The sequence below is a fragment of the Vigna unguiculata genome, chromosome 11 (genome assembly GCF_037176805.1).
Source record: "Vigna unguiculata cultivar grain cowpea cultivar isolate G323 ecotype 2 chromosome 11, ASM3717680v1, whole genome shotgun sequence".
NCBI lineage: Eukaryota > Viridiplantae > Streptophyta > Magnoliopsida > Fabales > Fabaceae > Vigna > Vigna unguiculata.
In genome coordinates this window covers 3,283,000-3,307,390 of record NC_140802.1, presented here as the reverse complement: position 1 = coordinate 3,307,390, position 24,391 = coordinate 3,283,000, and the positions used below count along the sequence as shown (strand labels likewise).

At 32.7% G+C, this 24,391-nt stretch overlaps 2 protein-coding genes and 1 pseudogene across 3 annotated transcripts; 1 reads left to right on the top strand and 2 right to left on the bottom strand.

The window, feature by feature from the left end:
* The first annotated feature begins 1,813 nt into the window (after positions 1–1,813).
* LOC114170066 (cytosolic sulfotransferase 15-like) lies at positions 1,814–3,383 on the top strand. Of its 2 annotated transcripts, XM_085668779.1 has the most exons (2): positions 1,814–2,814; positions 3,111–3,383. In XM_085668779.1, the coding sequence occupies exons 1-2, from the start codon at positions 1,872–1,874 to the stop codon at positions 3,143–3,145; spliced, it is 978 nt and encodes a 325-aa protein (XP_085524905.1). In that variant the 5' UTR covers positions 1,814–1,871; the 3' UTR covers positions 3,146–3,383. The 2 variants fall into 2 exon arrangements, with proteins under 2 accessions (XP_085524905.1, XP_085524906.1); XM_085668780.1 differs by lacking the exon at positions 3,111–3,383 and having other exon boundaries at positions 1,867–3,090.
* Positions 3,384–7,719: 4,336 nt separating this feature from the next.
* LOC146880853 (uncharacterized) lies at positions 7,720–8,406 on the bottom strand. Its single transcript, XM_085668899.1, has one exon. It carries the CDS (start codon positions 8,404–8,406, stop codon positions 7,720–7,722), a length of 687 nt encoding a protein of 228 aa, XP_085525025.1.
* Positions 8,407–15,685: 7,279 nt separating this feature from the next.
* On the bottom strand, positions 15,686–16,876 carry LOC114170569 (cytosolic sulfotransferase 15 pseudogene; annotated as a pseudogene).
* Positions 16,877–24,391: the final 7,515 nt, after the last annotated feature.

Genomic DNA, 24,391 nt, shown 5'->3' with positions numbered 1-24,391 from the left:
ATCAAATCTTTAGTGTGCTGGCACCAGAATTCTTGAAATAGGTAGAGAGATAAGAGGATGCCAAACCCCTCTCTCTCTGCGAAGTGAGAAAACCAACTTGTCTTCTTCATTTACATGTTTTCTATCCCTTGAAGTCATTGAAGTAGTTTACCACACAGTTGTGTATGTAATAATGTTTCTCACCTTGGTGTAGTTTTTTATAGCATCAATCAGTGTGGTTTAATAAGTTGAAAATAACTGAATATTTTATCGCAGGTTCACAGTATTATTATTTTCTTTTGGCAAATGGCAGCAGTGGCAGACATGTGTTGTGTATGCCACCAACTTTATTATTTAAGTTCTAAAATGGGTGAAGAGTATCCTTAGGTGTCACAAAAAAAAAAAAAACGATTCTTATAATGAAATTCTCTTTATCTAGAGTAATAGGATTTTTTTATTGGATGTTGGTTCTGTAGAAAATATCAATTTACAGCGAATTAAAAATTACTTTAATTTACTTGAAATTTTCAGTTTATTTCGCTTTCTCATGGCTTGGGTTCCGAATTAACTATTATTTTATGTTGAATTGTGGTGAACTATAATTGTAATTTGAGTTTAAACCCATGTTTTACTAAATAACTAATAAATCTAAATGTAAACTAATAAATCAATTTTACTATATTTCCTACATATTTTTAAATGTGCAAACTAAAATGCATATTAAAACTAACATAAGACTTTAAAGTATTTTATGTTAGTGTGTCAAGAAATAATTTATTAAATAAAATATTTCATGTACAAAATTAATAATGGAGAAACTAAAAAGCATAAAAGATGATATTTGTTTTTAAAAAAATAAAAAAATTATAATTTAATGTACATATGACAACAAAAATAGGGAAATATATATATGGATTGTAAGATAGTCACAATAGAATAGGTGTTGAAATCTCCATTATTTAATGTAATTAAATAAGATTAAATCAAAAGGAGGAAGCTACAAACAAATAAAAAAGGATAGATGAAAACAAAAAAGAAAAGCAGTTCATCGTTTTGCTTTTATGATTGTTTGACAATGCAATTCAAAAAGTGGTTTATGATTGATGCACCACCAAATTTTTGTTTATTTATAAAATGTACAAATTGTGGGAAAATAAAATAGGAAAAGAATTAGTTTATCAAATATATATATATATATATATATATATATATATATAATAATAATAATTACAGTTTGAAGTGAAGGTTTTAAGCTTACCTATTTTCTCAGTGTGCAACATGTGAGAGATGATACTCTTTAGAAAATTATATTTGCATACATGTAAATGGTAACAGAAACGTATAATGCAAAGTCGTAATTTTGAATTTGATTATGTATTCAAAAGTCTCACTGATTAGGAGGGTAGAAGTTACCTATTTTCTCACTATGCAACATGTGAAAGTCGTGATTTTGACGTGCAATAAATTTGTTCATATATCGAAAAAAGTCTTATTGATTAGGAAGATAGATATCATATTATTGTACTTATTAATTTTTATTATCTCCTGTATATAACTTTTTGTTTTACTAAAACATCATGTTTGTTCTACTAATATATTTTTTATGACTGATAAAGAAAAAATGTTTATCATGAAATAAGTGGATGCAATGCATGGTTAAATATAAATATTTTATTATTTGGAAGTAAATGTTTCGACTTGAAATAATTTTATTTGTTTTGAAAAATAATTTTATTAATTAGATTTTTTTAATTATATATACAGAATTGATAAATAATATTCATCTTCGACTTGAACCACTAGGTGACGCTATAAAACCTATCACTTATATGAATTATCGTCAAACTTCTTCAGTGTAAGTTCTCATTCATATTCTATAGCTATAGCTTCCCATGGCTTCAAAAGAAGGGCTTCAAGCATACGAGGAAGAGAAGCTTCTGTCTCTTCCAAAAAAGAGGGGTTGGGGATCACGCCATCTCTATCTTCATCAACACTTTTGGTGTCCATCAACTCATTTTGAAGGTGTAATCAATTTTCAAAATCACTTTCAGGCAAAAGACAGTGATATTATTGTTGCCAGTTTTCCAAAATCAGGTACTACATGGTTGAAAGCCCTAACTTTTTCTATCCTCAACAGACAACGTTTCTCATCTTCTCATAATCATCCATTACTCACTTCCAATTCTCATGAACTTGTTCCTTTCCTTGATTTCATCTTTCATGATGATAACATCCATGACAAGCTTTCTCACCTCTCTAATATGACTGAACCAAGAGTTTTTGGTACTCACATTCCATTCCCTTCCCTCTCCAACTCAATTAAGGAATCCAACTGTAAGATAGTTTACATCTGCAGAAACCCATTTGACGCTTTCGTTTCTTCGTGGACCTTCTTCAATGAAATGAAGTCAGAATCTTTGCATGAACTAACAATAGAGGAAGCTTTAGAAAAGTATTGCAAGGGAGTAGTCGGGTTTGGGCCAACTTGGGAGCATATGTTAGGTTACTGGGAAGAGAGCATAGCCACACCAAACAAGGTTCTCTTCTTAAAGTACGACGAACTCAAAGAAGATGTCATCTTTTATGTGAGAAGAGTTGCAGAATTCTTGGATTGTCCTTTCGCAGAAGAAGAGGAAAGTAACGGAGTCATTGAAAGCATAATCAACTTATGCAGTTTCGAGAAAATGAAGAATCTACAAGTCAATAAATCTGGAACATTTGACAGGAACATTGAGAAAAAATACCTATTTCGGAAGGGTGAAATAGGAGATTGGGTAAACTACTTTTCACCGGCTATGACAGAAAAATTATCAAAAACAATGGAAGAAAAATTAGGTGGATCTGGTCTATCCTTTTAAAATGTCTTTTTAGACGTGTGATCACGCCACTTACGTTAAATAATATATAAATATATATATATAAAGAGTATCTGATTACGATTGTGAATTCTCCTTTTTGGGTAATTTGTATTTTGGGTTCATTTAAATTGGATTTTTTTCTTTTAAATTAGGTAAGTCGTCGGGCTGAAGGACATTACATGTGAATAACGCCTTCACTTTTAACTTTTTTTATATATTCTGAATAAAGACTTCACTTTTAATTTTTTTTATATATTCTTTTTAACATTGCAGAGAGTGGCGGTGAGAATGAAAATTGCAGAGAGTGACGATGAGAATGGAAACTGTGGTTTGAGGCTCGTCTAGTGGACGTGTAGAGGCCATGTTTTGGTTCCTTTTCCTTCCTTTCTCGCAAAGACTCCTCAGCTCCACACCTAAATGTACCAATTCATTGTTTATTTATTTTAGAAACAGTGCCCCTATTTTCTTGCATTCTTTGTTTTTTTTTATCAGCAAAGAATTAATATATATACAGAGACACTTTAGGGGTGCCTCAATCCTTATACAGATCCTGATTTTACATTGATGTTCTTAGATAAACAAAACAACCTAATAGATGTGTGTAGCAAAAAGATCAAAGGCAAATAGAGGACCTACATATTCAAAGTACAACTAAAAAGTACCATCTTAAGAATATTCACTCATAGAAACTTATTCAAGTTGGTACACATTGACAATTATTGGATTCATTCCTTTAGTCCAGTGCTAGATTCAATACGTTCATGATCTATTTGAGAGCTTCCTGATCAGTAAACAGCAAAGTATTATGCGTCTAGTAAATCATTGCACCTTTGAAGACTTCCCCTGTGAAATATTCTGCATAAAGCAAAAGAAACCTCTAGACTGAATAGTCTGAGTGGGTTATAACACATGTTTCCTCCATATCATATTTTGATTGGAGGATTCTACGTTATTGATTTGATGCATTCAATTGGGCACAAATTCCAATCATTATAAGAGAAATGGACATGTGGAACTTTGTATTTCATCCACGTCCAAGCATTTAATTGTGCCAAAGTAAATATTTCCTCTGGATCCACTTTCCCTTGTTTAAACACAATCTTATTTTTATGGTTCCAAATATTCCAAATAATTGATATCCATAAGCCCTTCCATATTTTATTTTCTTTGTTGTTTAAGGCCATTAAAGAGAATTGTTGGAAATGCATATTTAGTTGATTATGTTGCACTGAACTTATACCCACCCATTTATTACAAAGGTTCCAAACCATGTTTGCAATTTTACACGTTAAGAATAAATGGATTGTATTTTCCTCCTCCAACCCGCATAGGACACATGATGTTCCTGCTAATTGTAACCCTCTTCTGCTCAAGTTTTCCTTTGTTGCTATTTTATTCAATATTGCCCTCCACGCAAAATATTGTGATGATGGAGCTACCTTTATACTCCAAAACATGTTGAACATATCAAAATTTTCCCCGATAATTGGAGTTTTCAATTTCAAGTACGCAGATTTGACTGTGAATTTGTGTTCCTCATCTTTCCATACCCAAAGGTCCTCTCCTTCTCTTAGAATTTGTGTTTGATTTAACATTTGTTTAAAATCCTCTAATTGAGGAAATTCCCACTCAAACCAATCTCTTCTCCATTTCATCAACCATACCCAACCATTGTTAGTCCATTCACCGAACTCCCTTAGTGTTTTCTCCTTACTAATAGAGTTCTCATATAATCTAGGGAATCTTATATAAAGAGGCAATGATCCCTTCCATGTATCTTCCCAAAACTTAATCCTAGATCTTGAACCTACTTTCCACTCCAAGTTTTGGTTAAATCATTTTCCTTCCTCTCCTTCACCACATACATCACATAAGTCCTTCCACCACCTTGATGTATAATGCTTTCTGGTATGTCTTCTTAGACCTCTCCAAGATCCATATTTTGATTCTAAAATATCCTTCCACAATCCATGTTCCTCTGTGCCTAGTCTCCACTTCCATTTGGCTAATAAAGCTTTATTAAACAAATGGATATCTTTTAATCCAATTCCTCCTTCATGCTTAGATTTACAAATATTTTCCCATCTTATCCAAGCAATCTTTCTACCCTCATGTCCCCAACCCCAGAGAAAATTTCTTTGAAGGTTCTTAATAATCTCACAAACACCTATCGGGGCTTTATAAAAAGAAAAATAGTAGAGGGGCAGGGCTGTTATGACTGATTTTATTAGACAAATTCGTCCCGCAAATGATAAATGTCTGCCTTTCCATGTGGACAATTTATTTTTAATTTTTGTAATCACTAGTTGCCAAAAAGATTGCTTTGTTGGGTTACCTCCTACAACCATACCCAAATATTTGAATGGTATTTGCATTGTATTACAATTTAAAACTTGTGAGTACCTCATTAAAGCATTTTTATCTACACCCAAGGCTCCAATTCTACTTTTATGAAAATTGACTTTGAGTGCTGAAGTCATCTCAAAGCACCTAAGTATACTTTTAATGACTAAAACGTTCTGGTAGTTTGCTTCACATATAAACAAAGTATCATCTGCAAATTGTAAGAGATTGACCTTGACTCTATTTTTCCCTACATTTATGCCTGTATACAGATTTTCTCTTACAGCTTGGTTTACCATTCCAGATAGGCCCTGTGCCACTATTAAGAACAAAAAAGGTGCAATTGGGTCCCCTTGTCTTAACCCTCTTGTTGGATTGAATTGTTTGGTTGGGCTTCCATTTACTAGAACTGAGATCGTGGCAGATTCTAAACATTCCTTAATCAAACTTATCCATTGTCTACAAAATCCTAGTCTCTCCATCATGTAATAAAGAAACTCCCAACTTACGGAATCATATGCTTTTTCGTAGTCACCAGTGCAGGAAGGGCCTTTGGCAGCGGTTGTTTATCATATTCTGCACCGGTTCGCGAACCGAAGCATATTGGGGCGAGGCCAAAAGAGTACAGCTTTTGGCCTCGGTTAAGGCCCGAAGCCATAGAGTGCCCTTCTGCCTCGGTTCAGACGAACCCGAGGCCATAGAGCCCACCTTTTGGCCTCGGTTTTCTGTGCCACCCGAGGCCATATGAGCTGCTTTTTTTTTTTTTTAAATTCGAAACCCTTTTGGTGGTTTCGGCAGTGTTTTCCGGCGAGGACAGGTGCGTGAACGAAACTGATTCGTGCAGATGCGATTGCGAGGTGAAGTGGTGGCCGCTGCTCCGATCTGGTCTGTGTGAGGACGTGGTTGCAGGTCTACGGTGGCCATGGTGGTGCGCGGAACAAGCTTCGCGGAGGCGTGGTGGTCTTGCGGATCTGCTGTGAAGATAGAAAACGATGGTGGCGCTGCCATAGAGTGCGCGAGGTGCAGAGATGATGGAGGTTGGATGCGTGAACGGTGTGCGACGGAGTTGCGGTGGTTGCCATAGCTGCGCCGTGGTGTGCGGAGCTGGCGCTGCAGAGGTTAGAAAACGATGGTGGCGCTGCCATAGCTGCGCCGTGGTGTGCGGAGCTGGCGCTGCAGAGGTTGGTGGTGCCCAGCGAGGATGCGCAGATCTGCAATGGAAGGCTGTTCTGGTTGTTGCTGCCGCTGGTTTTGCTCCTGCAGAGAGAAATGGAGGAGCTGCGCGCGCGAGGAAGAAAGGGGCTGCAGTTTTGAGCCCTAATTAAACACTATGGCCTCGGTTCAATTTAGAACCGAGGCATATACCCCCTTTTGGCTTCGGGTTTTTTACAACCGAGGCCTATAAGTCAAAACGAGAATGGCATTTTTGAAATTTTGGGCATCCTTTTTGGCTTCGGGCCTTCTTAACCGAGGCCTAACAGGGCTTTTGGCTTCGGGTTTTTTACAACCGAGGCCTATCACTGGTTTTGGCTTCGGGTTGTAGGGGAACCGAGGCATAAAAGTTGCCAATAATTGCAAAATTGCCACCGCGCCATTATAGGCTTCGGTTCTTGGCCAACCGAGGCCTATAAGGCGAGGTAGAAATCCAATTCTGCACTAGTGAGTCTATCTTGATTACCAACCCACATTTCTTTTTTAGATTTATGTCTTCAACTGTCTCGTTAGCCACTAAGATGCTATCCATCAACCCTCTTCCAGATATAAAAGCAGACTGTGACCCATCAATTATCTTAGGCAAGACCTTTTTGACTCTATTAGATAGGATTTTGGATATTGCCTTGTATATGCATCCTACAAGGAAAATAGGTCTGTATCCATCTAATGTGATCGGGTTTCCCAGTTTAGGCACTAGACTAATAAAAGATGCATTACAGCCCTTAGATATGTTGCCAAATTTGTAGAAATGTTCAACTGCGTGTATGATATCTTTGCCAATGATGTCCCAAAATTTCTTGATGAAGCTAAAATTAAAACCATCTGGTCCTGGACTCTTAGAACTTCCACACCCCCACACTGCTTCCTTAATTTCAATTGCATCAAAACACTTAGTCAACATATTATTATCCTCTACCGAAAGTTGTTGGAACTAAATATTATCCAACCTTACTCCAAGGTTTGGTTTTGCCATTAATCTTTTCCTATAAAACTCCTTCACAACTTCCTTAAAAACATTCGGATCTTCATTCCACTTACCTTGGATTTCCAACCCTTTAATTTCGCTCTTAAGTGACCTCCATTGAATGGATGAATGAAAGAATTTAGAATTATTATCCCCCTGTTGGATCCATTTTACTCTAGATTTTTGTTGCATGATTGATTCATGTTTCAGATTTAGTAATTGAAGTTGACTAAGTAACTCTATGCGCTCCTTTTTCTTATCATTATCCAAATTACTATCATCATCCAATTTGTCTAGCTCTCCAATTTTTCCTATTATTTCCTTTTTCAATTTACTAGTATGTCCAAATATATCCCTATTCTAGATCTTTAAGTCATGTTTCATTCTTTTAAACTTTTCTTTTGCTGCCCTCATGTAATCTCCTTCAACTTTATAGTCACTCCATTTTCGTTTTACTAGTTCTCTAAACCCCCTTTCCGAGTTCCATACTTCTAGACATCTGAATGGTTTGGGACCCCAATCAATTAGTGAGTTCTTTATGACAATGGCACAATGGTCAGAAACTTGCCTATCTTGGATGTATTGTTTATAACCTGGCCAGTGTTCTAACCATTTATCGGAAACAAAGATTCTATTTATTCTACTCTTAGCATTTCCATTAGGTCTGTACCAAGTATATTTCCTTCCAACAAATGGGATTTCTAGCATTTCAGTTTTATCAATAAACTCATTGAAGCCTAAAATTTCCTTTTTATTAGCATGGCCTATACTCACACCTTTCCTCTCATCTGGCTTTCTTACTGCGTTAAAACCCCCCACCATACACCATGTTTTACATCCTTCGGTTTTTCTAATATTAATTATCTCCTCCCACATATTACATTTATCTTTTAGTGTACAAGCTGAGTACACATTCACTACCACTATTGGTATATCTTTTTCCTTATTCCTACCAATTAGGACCATAAATCCCTTACCAACTATATTTCTCTCACATACAAACACATTTTTATGCCATACGGTGAGTATCCCTCCAGCTCCTTCCATAGCTTCCTTATGTAACCATTCTACATTATTATCATCCCATAATTTAAAGCATTTTTCTTTGTTTATATTTTTCATTTTAGTTTCTTGAATACATATCATACTAGCCCTTTCTTTCCTATTTAATTCATTAATATATCTCCGTTTAGTTGCATTCCCCAAACCCCTTATGTTTATTGTTATTATTTTCATTGATTTAAATTTGTATCCCCTCTATCCCTTTCCTTCTTTAATTCCTTGTCTCTTTTTTCTAATTCCTCTAGTTTTAACAGAATATCTTCCTCCTTGCCATTTAATGTAACACCAATCTGTTTTCCAAGTTCCCACAACCTAATTACTTCTAAACTACCATTTTTCAACCAGAATAACCTATTGCAATTATTAATTTCACTATCAGATATGGAATTACTTATGGTATGAATAGCTGACCTGATCTTTCTTCTTTGTTCTGCATTGGTTGCCTCATTGTTGTCAGTGACAGTTCTTTGCTCAGCCCTCCTGCTCGATTCTCCTACCCAGAAGCTCTTTCTTTCAGCAAAAGTCTTTGGATCCATTGTTGCTTGGTTGATGAGTGTCATTGCATTTGAATTAGTTTGGGGTTCCTTCTTCTTTCTTTTCTCGTTCGTAGTTGCAATCACTACAACAAAAATCACTTTAGACATTAACATAAAATTATGATATAAATTATAAAAACCGTGGTCTAAAGATTAGACCACAATTTTTTAGGCGTGGTATAGGTGAGTGTAGTTATAGGTAATAGACAACGGTTTTTAATATGACAATATTTTTAAAACCGTTGCTTAAAATTCTCACAATAAACAACAATTTTACATGTTGATTTTATACCTTACCTATGTTTTTAGACCACATTTTTACTAGTTTTACCCACATAGTTTAAAGCAACAATTATATAATCATGAACTTTCATGATATTTATACATCATTTATAAAAATGTTGTTTATTATATGTTTATGCTACATTTATTTAGCCGTTGTCTATTTTAGTGTGGTCTAAACTATAAATTGTTGTAGTGAATGGTTTCCTTTTCTTGTTGTTGGGAGTGTTGGCCTGTTTTTTCCGAGTAGTATACCATGTGTGTGGCTCGATCATCACGTCGACTGATATTTTCTTCGTTGCATTCCTCCCTTCCCTCTTTTTGGTGCCCTGTTTTTAGATTGGAATTTTTATTACTGAGTATGGTGTTTGTGGTTGGACTTGTAGGTGAGCGATGAGTAGAGAATGTTTGGACCTTTAACTCCTTATTTGGGCCCAGTTGTGTTTCTTGCACTAATGACATATTAGTGGGCCAACATTGTGGACTCATCACAACACTAACAGATCGAGGGTCAGCTTTTTCCCCCAAATCTGACATTTTACCATCCGAAATGGTCTTCACGCTGCTTTCCACTTTTGTGATTGATTCAGTGCCTTGAGCCATGTGTTTCTGGTCATGGTGGAAACTTTCTTTTTTGGTGAAAGATTTTCCAACGTTTGACGTGTTGTACACCTGGTGTCCGGTATCAGCTCCAACGTCTCTTTCTTCCCCGTTGGCGTGTTCTTCCGGCGACTCCACCGTTTGCTCCACAATTTGATGATCGGGCCATTGGACTTCAGATTCCAGGAGTTCTGAGCATTCTGATTGTGATGATAGGCATATTTGTGGGTACTTGGCAAAAGAATTTTCTGATGATGTGCAACCCCTTTTTTCGCAGCTACATTCAAATTTCTCCTCTCTGAAAAATTCCTCCTCCAGCGTAATGCGATATACGTGCCCGTTGATTTTAATATCCTTCCATAGTAATCTCATATCAACAGCAATGGGCACACGTACTTTCACTCTTATGTGCTCGAAATCCTTTTTTGAGTTCACAATTTGGACCACTTTTATGAGGGTACCAAATGTGGCCATCACTTTTCTTAAGCATTCTTCATTCCAACATGATAATGGTAACCCTCGACATCTAACCCAAATAACTTTGTTCCCTGCAATTTCACGATTTGACCATGGCACTATGGAGTCAAACATTGTTTCAAACCATGACTTATTCTTTTCTACTACCTTTGTTACTTCGATGCCTTCTCCTCCTGAAATTAGCATCATATTGTCACCCATATATTTTGCTGATAAAGATCCCATTCCCCCCATTATGAAATGCTCTTGTATTGATTCAATGAGATCGTAGTTGTTTACTCTTCCCACCACACATCTATTCAACCATTCTATTTCGTTCTCAGTAGTTGTGATTTCGTGTCCTTTCCATTCCTCTTAGTAGTGCTTTTTTATAGGGCTTTTAACTGCATGTGTATATGTTTGGTGATCATCCTTCCTTTTCCAAACTGTTGCTACCTTCGGTTTCTCTTTGGGTGCTCGAGTGCTTTTTTCTTTCTCTTTGCTAAATCGAGCTATGTTTACTTGCATTTTAATATTTCCTATTCTTATTGCATTTAGCTCACTTTCCAGTTGCCCCTGGTGCTTGACATTCCAGAATCTAACAAAACCAAATCTACGCCCCTTCCTGTCTAACCTTCTTGAGATGAATACCTCCTTTAGTCTCCCCCATCTTTGAAAGATCTTCCACATATCATACTCTCCAAAGTTATTTGGAAAGTTTGAAAAGAAAAACGTGGTTTCATTGTTATTCATCTCTGCCACAGCTTAAGTTGGACCACTAAGATCACCTTCACCTCTAATGGAGGCAAAAGTCTCCGGTGTGCTCGTACAGGAAGAAGAACAGTGTGAACGAAGCCTCGAACTTTTATGAAGTAACTTCAGGTTCATCACTTTTCATTAAAAAAATCTTAAATGATAATAAATTTTAATGATAAAAAATATATAAGAAAAAGTTAAAAGTGAAGTCATCATGTATAAAGACGACTTCACTTGGTGGAGGAGGACTTCACTTGTAATGTCGTCCTCCACCGACGACTTAACAGGCCCATTTTTACAAATTTCAATTTAAAAGAACCCTGAAATACAAAAATACCTCCTTTTTGCTATGTGAAGAGGGATCCATGAATTGTTAGAGAGAAGTGGTTACCTTTGTATTAATTGTTTACTCTACTACAAAAAAGCATTTTAGTCACTAACAAAGTTGGTAGAATCAATCATAAAATTGGTGACTAAAATATTACATATTAAATAATATTTTAACGATAAAAAATATTTAACGGTTAATTATCATATTAAATATATTTTATAAGATAATATTTATTTTTGTTGCAAAATTAGTGCTAAAATAATACATATTAAATAATGTTTTAGCGACCAAAATATTTAATGGCTAATTACCATATTAAATATATTTTATAAAATAATATTTATTTCGGTCGCAACATCGGTGGTTACAACAATACATATTAAATAGTATGTTAGCGACCAAAATATTTGGTGGCTAATGACCATATCAAATATATTTTATAAAATAATATTTATTTTGATTGGTAAATCGATGACTAAAACCTTACATTTATAGACAAAAAAATTTTGATCACAAATTCGGTCGCTATAACAATTAATATTATTGTACATTGATTCGATCGCGAATTCGGTAGCTAATTTGTAACTACTACTATTCGGTGATTATTTCAGTAATCATTTGCGACTAAATTATTTCAGTAGCTAATTTCGGTGGTTAAATTGCATTTTTCTAGTAGTATTATACCAAAATCAATCGGATTGAGCACGTTAAATTTAAGTTTTATGTTTTGGTCCATGTACGTTGTTTTCAATAATATATTCTTTATTGAAATTTTTTTAATAAAATTTGTTTTTATTCATCTCCCATTCTCAAACAAATGTAAAAGGTTGAAACTCTTATAAATTATAATGGTTGTTGATTGGTTTGCTGCCGTTACTACTCATCAATTATTGATTTGTTATAATGACATTGTATGATCATATCGATTATTCTTGATTAAATTTAATTATTTATATTAACTATTTGTAATCATTGATTTGTATTTTAGGGTCCCATATTTTATCTATAAACAAGATTTTTCCATTTATTAATGATAAAAAAAATTAGTTTCTATTCTCTCTCATTCTCTCTTATCCATTTTCCTTCCTCTCTTCATTATCAACTTTATATTTTATAACACAGTTATATTTTATAATACGGTATCAACACGAGAACTCTGCCCAATTGAACCAGGTAATTCTTTTTATAGAGTAGTACATGTTTATATATATATATATATATAATATTAATTATTTTTTCTTTCATATTTGTTGCAGTCAGTTTTTATTATTCATTTAATACAAGTTAAAACTGTCAATTTTGATTTGGGAAAGAGCCAATACTTGAAAAACAGGTCAAAAGACAACCAAAAGTTAAGTTAGAGACCCTCAACAATGGTAAAAAGAAATGATGGTACACCTATTAAAAATGAATTCATCGTAATGGCTCTAAAAGGAATAGGTCGAGATCAATGGTTTTTTTTGTTCATTATTATCTAAATGCAAAAATAAAGGCATAATTGAAACTTTTTTTCATCAACCTTATTCATAATTATTAATTTTTATATGTTGATTATTATGAGCATATCCACACTTCATGTTATTTTAATTAGTTTCTTCAAATGTTTTATATTGGAAAAAATTTAAGCATATGAATCAAAATTATATTCATCCCAATCAAAAGATATATCAAGTAATGATTCTTAACTTATGTTTTTGAAAGTCAAGAACACGTGTTAGCGGTTTAAGTTTGGGACTTTGTCCATCTAAAATGTTTGACTTCAACACTTTTTCATATATTGAGATGTCTTTAAGTTTCCCTTATATAGTTACAAAACTAGGTTGATAACTTTTTTATCACTAGTTGTTTTAATTATTAGAATCTGAATAGCCCATTCTTCTTTTAGCTCAGGATGTGATGTCATGAGCTTGTCCCTAGTCTCAAATGCTTAAGTTAGAGCTAACTAGGGGATTGTTCTAAATATCAAAAAAAGTACAAATAAGCCTGAACAAACGATGAAATCCAAGATCATTTGCAAAATCAGTCATGGTACCTAGAAGGACCATGCCAACTAGTAATAATAGGGTAAATAAATATAAAAGTTTAAAATATCTAATTTACCCAATCACTTAAAGTATACATCTTTATTCTACAATCACGGCACACAAGAAAAACGAGAAAACAACGCTTTGAAGAACCTGCAGCGAACTCAAGCAAGGAGATTCAAACACGTAATAGGAGATGCCCCTCTCCGATGAAGGCATGACAGTGAAGAGGATGAAAAGATAGTGCCACTGTCGTTGGAGAAGTAATGTCCAGTGGCAACCACGATAACCCAAATGCATGCGTGTTGAAAAAAAAATTAATTTTTATTCAAAAAAATCTGAATCAACGTGTGGCAGACACATGTGATAAAATTTGAAGCCATTATAATCGATAAACTAAAATCAATATCTTTAAAAATAAAGGAACTAAGCAAAAGGAAAATTTCGAACGGGGACTATTTGTAATTCTTAAAAATATATTTTAACCTTATTTTAAGATAACTAAAACTATGATGTTGTTTCATATTAATTACAAAACCAAATATTTATTAACAAATAAAAATAATTACACAATATCACATGACGAAATAACAAAATTAAATAATATAAACTAAGTTAAAAAAAATCAATACTCAAATATAAATGAAATTTTTAGTAAAGAGTCAATTAAAATAAATAAATTATAAATAATTTAAAACATAATTAAATAAAAAAATGTCTGAAAGGAAATCTATTTATTTCAAGTTAACCTTATAATTACAAAATTCCGTGTAATTTGAGGCTGTCCCATTGAGCTAACTATCAATCATTTTCTGTTGTCAAAACAATTATCAATTTCTTTTTTAAGTTTATATTTCATAAGTTCACATCTATTTTACTGTTGCTATTATTTCATCTTGTTTTTAATGTCTAGTGCAAAAATATATATTAATTATTAAAACTCAATAACGGTCTTTGTTTTAAGATAAAACAATTGTAAATAGCATCAAATATAGTTACAATTTATTTACTTTTTTTTCTTTTAAATTAATTTCAGTAAAAATTAAAATTATTTTTTAAAATTTTGACTTCCAATTTTAAAAATGCATTAATTTAATTCTTTTAACTAAATATTGTAAGTTTAATTTAGGTTTCAATCGCATCTCATAATAATATTTGAGTTATTTATTTCATTTTAAAATTAGTTAAAAAAGTCAACTAAATTTCATAAAATTTAGTTAAAAATATTAAATTCATCTATTTCTAAAAATGGAAGATTAATTAATCTAATGTTTTTGAAAAAAAAAGGTTTAAATATCTTTTTGGTCCTCATTTTTGTAGTGTTTGTTGCGAATGATCTTCATCTTAACATAATGTTTAAAATGGTTCTCATTTTCGCAATTCGTGTTTTATTTAGTCCTTTTCTGTGACACCGTCTAAATTAGTAACGGATCACTAACATACCCCAATGCAACGTAATACAAATCGTGCCATCTATACAGTGCTTTGTTACTAATTTAAACATGTCACAAAGAATGACCAAATAAAACACGAATTGTGAAAATGAGGACTATTTTAAATATGGGTTAAATATGTTTTTGGTCCCTCAAGTTTCAGTGAAATTTGGAATTAGTCCCTCATCGAAACTTTTGACCAATTTAGTCTTTCATCTTCAGAAATGCGTGGATTTAGTCCTTTTAATCAAAATTTGTTAAGTTTATTTGAAGTTTCAAACGCGTTTTATGATAATATATTTGAGTTAGCATTTAAGCGAAGATGGGTCAAACAGTTTAAACAGTTCAAATACTATCATGAAATGCGCTTGAAACGTTAGATAAACTTAACAAAATCTGGTTAAAAGGACTAAATCCATAGGTTTCTAGAGATGAAAGACTAAATTTGTCAAAAGTTTTGAAGAGGGACCAGTTCCAAATTTCACTAAAACTTGAGAGACCAAAAACATATTTAACCCTTTAAATATTAAGTAAAAATGAGGACCGTTTAAAACATTATGTCAAAATAAGGACCATCCGCAACAAACATTACGAAAATGGAGACGAAAAAGGTATTTAAACAAAAAAAAACTAATTCCAAATTTATCAAAGTAAGAAATTTGAAAACATTACGAAAATGGAGACGAAAAAAGTATTTAAAAAAAAAAACTAATTCCAAATTTATCAAGGTAAGAAATTTGAAACATATTTAACTCCTTTATTAATCTTAATATAACAATAATAATAATATTCCTTTTTCTTCCGTACACAGCAAAATGCTTTACACCTCAAATAATACACTAGGAATCTGGAATTATCTTAGAATTTCCCAAAATATGGGAAATAATATTATTGAAGACAAAAGTACATGACACAAACAAGAAACTTAAATTTAACAGAGGCTAAATCCAAATAATAAAAAGGTACCAATCAGAACACGAAGCAGAAGTAACAGTAATAAGTAACAAGTAGAACACATTTTAAGAAGACGTTTTAAAGGAAAGACCAGACCCACCTAATTTTTCTTCCATCGTCTTCGATAATTTTTCTATCATAGCTGGGGAAAAGTAGTTTACCCAATCTCCTACTTCACCCTTCCGAAATAAGTGTTTCTTCTCAAAGTTCCTGTCAAATGTTCCAGATTTATTCACTTCTAGATTCTTCATTTTCTCGAAACTGCATAAGTTGATTATGTTTTCAATCACTCCATTACTTTCCTCTTCTTCTGTGAAGGGACAATCCAAGAATTCTGCAACTCTTTTAACGTAAAAATTGACATCTTCTTTGAGTTCTTCATACTTCAAGAACAGAACCCTGTTAGGGTTTGCTATGCTCTCTTTCCAGTAACCTAACATATGCTCCCAAGTCGGACCAAACCCGACTATTCCCTTGCAGTAGTTTTCTAGAGTTTCCTCGATTTTTAGTTCATGCATAGCGTGTGGGTTAATTTTATTGGTGAAGATCCAAAGTGAAACAAAAATGTCAAATGGATTTCTGCAGATATAAACTATCTTACAATTGGATTCCTTAATTGATTTGGAGAGGGAAGGAAATGGAACGTGAGTACCGAAAACTCTTGGTTCAGTCATATTGGAGAGGTCAGAAAGCTTGTCTTGGATGTTATCATCATGAAAGATGAAATCAAGGAAAGGAACAAGTTCATGAGGATTGGAAGTGAGTAATGGATGATTATGAGAAGATGAGAAACGTTGTCTGTTAAGAATAGCAAAAGTAAGGGCTTTCAACCAAGTAGTACCTGATTTTGGAAAACTGGCAACAATAACATCACTGTCTTTAGCCTGAAAGTGCTTCTGAAATTTGATTACGCCTTCAATAAAAGTTGATGGATACCAAAAGTGTTGAAAGAGATAGAGATGGCGTGCTGCCCAACCCTTCTGTTTGGGAAGGGACAGAAGGAGGTTATCTTCTTTGAATGCTTGCAGGCCTTCTGTTGAAGCCATTGGAAGCTATAGCTATGGAATGTGTGTGAATGATAACTTACCAATGAAAGTTTGATGATATTTAGGTCAATATAGGATATATTTATAGCCTGATCAGTGTTTCAAAGTGATGAAATGCTTTTTCTTTTACGCACATCCATGTGATAAATATGGGATATATTTATGTCAGTTTATGTCACTGAATTGGGCCTCCCAAGTCCCAACTACATTTCAAAACTACATGAGATCTCATATCAGAGAGATCAAACATAAACCAATAATTTCTATAAAAACTAACATTTCTCTAAATCAAACACCACACGTACCGAAAGCTAAAAAACTGCCGTTTTCTTACCATATTTTTTAATGAAAACAATGATTGATTAGTTTCTTAATTAATATGTTTAGTGTCTTATATTAATTAATCAAAAAATTAAATAAGAAGAACTTAATTAAGAAAAATATAAAATTTTTCAATATACAATAAATCAGAAAACTTTAATAAGAACTAATTAAAATCCACAAATAATATATATTTTACGATGATGATATTATTATTTATTCAATTATGGTTTTCTGATGTTTGACGTTCAATATTTATTAATTAATTTGGCGTAAGATATGATTTGAGGTTAAATATCAACATTTTGAACATGAGTTATTCATTTTCGATAAATTAATTTTTCTTTATTGAGAAAATATATTTAAGTTGATAGCGTATTTACACATATTAAATTATTTTCATTATGTTATCATTAAAATTTGTGATTATGCATTTATACGTTGTTATTTAATTATTTTATCTCTACACGTAATTGAACACTTCACCGATAAAATAACAACTTTTATTTATTCCTCTTATTATGGTTTATTTGGTGATTTTATTGTAGAGAGAATGTTTATAATCCACTTTGGCAGAATGTTATGGTTGAAAAACTTAATGTTCTACATTAGAGTCATACATGGGATATAGTTCACTGACACCAGAAAAACGTCCTATTGAATTTTGTTGGGTATAAAAAATAAAGACAAAATCAGATAGCTCAATTAAAAGGTATAAAGTTAAAATTATTGCAAAAATGACTATTGTTCGTATGTTAATTGTTGTTGCTTCTATTTTTCAATGGATATTTTTCAAATAGATGTGAAGAATGTATTTTTGAATAGGAATCTACATGAGGAAGTCTACATGATTCCATCCCCAATTGTCTTTCACAAATCTAGTGAAGTTTACCAACTTCAAAAAGCCCTCATTGGTCTTAAACAAACGCCTTGTGTTTGGTTTTAGAAGTTTTCTACAATAATGGTCCCTTTTGGTTTTGTTGTTAGTCATCATGATTGTGCATTATTTGTCAGGAAAACCAGCAGGACATATTTTTTTATTCTTATATGTTGATGATATAATTATTATTGGTGATGATTTTGAGGGAATTACATCCTTAAATATTGCATCATCTCATCATTTTGCTATGAAATATTTAAGTGTACTACGTTATTTTTTAGGTATTGAGGTTGTTTCTTCTTCCAAAGGTTATCTTCTGTCTTAGTCCAAGTATATTGTTGACCTATTTGTGTTTGCTCAGTTTATCGACAACAAGATTGTTGATACTCCTAGATAAGTGTACGATATTCCCCATCAGATGATATTCCTTTAATTGATTCTACTTTATATTGAACTATTATTGGAGTTTGGTTTATCTTACTATGACTCGTGCAAACACTGCACATGTTGTTCATGTTGTTAATTAGTTTGTTTCAGCTCCCAGAATAGTTCATTGGGGTGCTATTCTTCGTATTATCAAGTATCTTCTAGACACTTAATTTCAATCTCTTTTTCTTTATTCTACATCCTCTTTAGACTTGCGTGCCTATTGTGATGCGAATTTGAATGGTGATCCTAATGATTGAAAATCCACTATTGGTGATGTATTTTTCATGGTGATTCACTTATATCATGAAAGAGTAAGAAACAAGATGTTACATCTCAATTGTCCATAGAAGCTTAGTATCACGCCATGACTTTGAGTACTTGTGAGATTATTTAGTTACGTTAGTTATCTAACTATTTTTCAAGAGTGAACCAAGCATTTTGAAACAGATTGTCATTTTACTCGTCATCATCTTCAACTTGGCACTATATTTTTACCATTTGTTCCTTCGACTTTACAGATTACATATATATTTACTAAATCGTACTCTATTTTACGCTTTCATTTTTTATTTGACAAACTCTCAATACATTTACCGTATTGTGAGTTTGAGGAGGGATGTTAGCATATTCTCATGTTTTTGGCCCATTTACTTATGGCTTCTAGGTTTATAACTTTGTGTGTATATACAACACACTTCTGGTAACATTTTATACACAGTGAATAATACACAATCCCCTTCTCTTATATATTTTAAATATTTGCAGGTATCATCGGGTACCAACGCGGGTAACAAGGCGGGTAGTGAGTGGATTTTTTTGTTGCGGGTCAGGTTGCAGGTAGGAACTATCCGCACTCGACCCGACTTTTTGTCATCCATATCACCAACCAATAATATAGTGTGGTTCTTGCATAGACAATCAGCTAAAGATCACACCTGCAACCACAAAAAAATCCACTCTAGACAACAAGGTCTAGGTTATAGATAAGAGATTCTCTACAATTATCCTAATATTCTCCCTAATTCAAAGGGTTCCAATCCCATGGCTCTTAAACAAAGTATGGGCCAAAGACACCAATCAGAGAAGGAGAAGTTTACATCTTTATTTTTATGTTTCAACCATGTCCATATTCTCACTTGGAAGGTATCATGTTTATTACCTATACAACTCTAGAATCTACATGTTTTGTGGTATAGGTAGAATCTAACAACCACCTACACAATACCTTTTGACTTCCAATGCCACATAAAAGAAGAAAAAAGATTGAACCGATAGTAAGAAATTAGAAAGATACATCAATCTAAATTTCAATCAACATGAATTGATTAGTTCTTAACAACCCTTTTAGAAAAATATTATGTTATAGAAATGAACAACTTCTCCTAGAAGAGTTTGTACAAAATTAATAATTTATCGAGGGATGAAAATTCTAATAAAATAATGAAATCGGACTATGACCTATTCTTCTTCTTTCATTTTCTTCTTCCTCCTTCTCATCCTTTTCCTACTCTCCTCCTCTTCCATCTCTTCCTCCACCCCTTCCTCCTCCTCTTCCTTATTCCTCTTCTTTATTGTGCAATTGTGGGTTTAGTATGACATATTTGGACGAAAAATTTGGTATCCATTTTATGATTAAAGTTGCTAACAAATCAATATAAAAATCAGTAACTGACGAATATTACCACAAAAATGGTCAAAGTCCAAAACAAATAGTAGGAAATTTGACATCCAATTTATCGATGGAAGTTACCAACAAATTTCTACAAAAATTCTATTACATATGGATTGGCCGAATTTACCAAAATAATCTACCAAAAAAATTTACTTACATAATTTATCAATAAATTTTATCGATATATCTATTACCTACAGACTATGATACATAGATACGATACGTGTATCGGATACGACACCTATCCAATACATTGATACGTTTATTTTCAAAATAATAGGATACGATACGTAATAGATACGTGATATATGAATATTCAAAAGTATATAATAATTCTTAAAAACATAATAAATATATGATTGTTTTTGTGTAAATCCAAATTAAAACTATATGTACTAAAATTGTCAACATAAAATATAAATTATTGTTATCATAGAAGTACCATTATAAGAAAACTTTTAAATAATGACCAATTTTAGTAACCAAAAATATGTTAGAAACCAATTTTCTAATTAGAGATCAATTTAGAGACTAATTATTTTGGTAGCCAAAACCAGGTAGCTAATGTTAGTGATCAATTTAGAAACCAATTCATAATTAAAACTATTTTAATTATTAATTTAGAGACCAATTATAATTTTTTAGAACTATTTTAATTGTCAATTTGATCACTATATAGTGACTAATTAGTATTTGTTACTAAAATTGATCACTATTCAAATATTTTCTCGTAGTGTAGTACGACTTTATAATTTAGATACTTCATTCATAAGTATCAATAAAGTATCACAAAGTATCGGACACGATATGTATCAGATACAGATACATATCGGATACAAATACGTATCGGATATAGATACGTAATTCAAAGTAAAATATCGATGCATCATAGTCTACGAAACACCACAACATTTATCGACTGATTACAGATAAATTTTACGTAGAATTTACCTACGAATTACATATTATGCACACAGTAAGCTTAACTAACGTTTAGATATTATGCACATAAGCTTGTTTTTTTTATATTTGTATGATTTTGAGATTTTAAATAGATTTGGGACTAAACTAGGATGTTTTAGAACATTGAAAAAAAGTCTATATAACCTTTATTTTAATATACGTTTGTATTATTTAGTTAACTTATTCATTAGAAGTGAACCATGCTTCTATCCGTTGTAAATTGAAATTCTCTACAAAACCAACTTCCCAATAAAAAAGTCCCATTAAGATGAAGATAAAAATTGCATTAGAACCGTTTTTTTTTTCACACATAAGGATACGAGCCCATTTGAAAACTTACATAATAAAGTTGGTGGCATACGCAACACATGTCTGCCCCTGCTGCCATTTGTCAGAAAAAGAAAAGATAAATAATGCTGTGAAAGTGTACTAAAATATTCAATATTAACGATGGGTTGGTGTCCGTGTCGGCAATAATAATTCACCATTTAAACGTGAAATAATTTATGAATCTAGATTTTTTATTAATTTTTTTATTTTTTATTAAATATTAAAAATATATTGAGTTGATATTTTAAATATATTTTAAAATATTAAAATTTATATAATCAATATATTATAATACATAATAGAAAAATAACATCAAAAAAATTGCAGAAAATCTAAATTCATATTTTATGTGTATGTGTGTTATTTTTTAATTTTAATAATAAATATGAATAATATTTTAAATTTATTATAAATACCTTTCACTTATTTTATAGATAAATTTTTATCAAAGATATTTATATTAATTATAAAAAAATTAATTCGAAAAAAAGTTAAATGAATAAAATAATTAAATCTAGTTATTTAAAAAGTAAAAATAATTATTTTATTTTTAAAAATGATTATTTATAAATAAATAAATTTAGAAATAGAAATACGAAAGCAGCCTATATATATAGTTATAACAGCCTTTATATATAGTTAGATGCCTCGGTAGATATGTATTATTTATTAAAACTTTATCATTAAAAAAAACTTTCAAAGACTAGTTTTAGTGATCAATTAATAATTATAGTAACTAATTTAGATATTTAAATACTAATTTAAAAAATTGAAAATTATTGGTTACTAAAATCGTCACTATTATGAATAAAAAATTATAATTGGTCATTAAATTGATCTTTAAAATTAACTACCATAGTTTTAGCTACCAAAAAAGATTGGTCATTAAAAATTAACTGCTTAAGTTTTACTATCAAAATGACTTAGTTTCTAAATTTATCTCTAATTAATTAGTGACTAATTATAACTTTTTTATTTATAATAGTGACTATTTTAAGAACCAATAATTTTTAATTTTATAAATTAGTATCTAATTTGGTCATTATTGTAAGGCCCATTTATTTTTCTGCCCCAATATTTAAGGGCCTACCCTAATCTGTTAGGCCTAAGACTGGCCCATAGGGTACCCAAAACCCCTAAACTAGCCCTAACCTTCTCATTCTACCCACTTTTCAGAAAATAGCTCCCCTCCTCCCTGATAGAACGAGCTCTGCTAGGATTTGACCCCTTTCCGCGTCAAGCTGGCTAACTCCATTCCTAATCCATGTAAGTTAGTTCTTGACTCATACTCTCGATTCTGCAGCTTATTCTTCGTGATTCCAACTAAAGTTCTTGTAGTAATCTCATTTTGGGTTCTGTTGTCAGTATTCCCAGCTCACAAATCTATTCCTGGAGTTGTGGAAAACCCTCTGTTGAATGCCTGTGCTTTCCGCTAGCATCTGTCCAAGTAAGGGAAGTTAGGGTTTGCCTATCTTTTGTGATATTCTGCTTGCTTTGGCTTTCTTTCATGATAGTGTGGCTTGTTTGATGTTGTGATTGCTTGGAAAATGCTAAAACATTGTTTAGTTGTGAATGTCTAGTTGTTGTACGCGTGAACAGTGGAGGAACTTGGTGTTTACACCCAGGCGAGCAAGGCTGGCCCAAGCGAGAGTACCAAAAGTGCTCCCTAGGGCTTGTGCGAGCTTCGTTTAGGCGACGAGCTCCAATTTTGAGCGAGAGTCCATCTCGCTTAAGTGGGGAAAACTCAAAAGCCACTATTCCACTACTCGAGTTCTCGCTTGGGCGAAAGGAGCTCACCTGAGTGAGAGGACCCCTTTCGCTTGAGCGAGAACAGGCAGGGGCATGCTCAGGTACTGTTTTTTCCTTTGTTTTTGGTTGATGGTCACATGTTTGATTGAATTACTTTGTTAAAGCATGAATTGTGTGATTATGCATGTATTAAATGGTTCATGGGCTAGAATTGATAAGTTGGTATGATTATGTGTATGAAACATGATTGGATGGTTGATTATAATTTGGCATGAGATTGGTATGCATGATCATTCTATGATTGGTTGGTGAGACACGGTTATGGTATGAATAAGACGTAATTCCATGGACCTCTTAGTGAGATCTCATGGTGATGCCTCATGTAATGGACGTAATTCCATGACCCTCTTGGTAAGAGCTCATGGTGGTGCCTCAGGTAATGGTAATTCCATGAACTTCTTAGTAAGATTTCGTGGTGGTGCCTCAGTATATAATTAAGTAAGGATCGCATCCTGAAACTCTAAAGAGTCAATTAATCTCACGTAGAGCGTATTGACTCAAGTGGTGAGAGTAGCAGAATGCCTTAGTCTTTGGCAGAACAATGACCTTAGATGTTTGAAGGCCAACCTTGTGCGTGGTAAGGTGAAAACCATTGGTAATGGCTCTGCAGAGCAGTAGAGGCCACCACAAGTGTAAGCTTCCAGTGAATCTGAATGATTATATGTATCCGGATATGTGAGTCTTAGAGTCTTGCTTGGTTGCTATCACATGTTTGGTTGATTCACGTGTTATTGACTTTTAAATTACATGTTCAATTGTATGATAAAACCTTTTTACTTTAGCTTACCCTTTCTATTTGCTTGTGTGTTCTGTGTGTGATTTTCTCCTTTTGCGATGATCATCAATTTATTGATGTGAGCAGATGTGGAGACCCCTAGTGTTCATCAAGGTGATGGAAATTCTACAGTGTAGCCAGGCTTGGGTTGGATCTATTTCCTTCAAGTAACCTTTGTAGACACTATTGCTTATGTAATATCTTGCACTAGATGAGCAAACTTTTGATCAATCGTTAAACTACTACTTTCTGTTTTGATTTTGATATCATGGTGTGCCTTAGTCTTCCTTTCTACTACATCCTGGATAACTATAATGGTTTATACATGTGTACCTCTTGGTATTGCTCTTCTATATTATATTTTGTATGATGT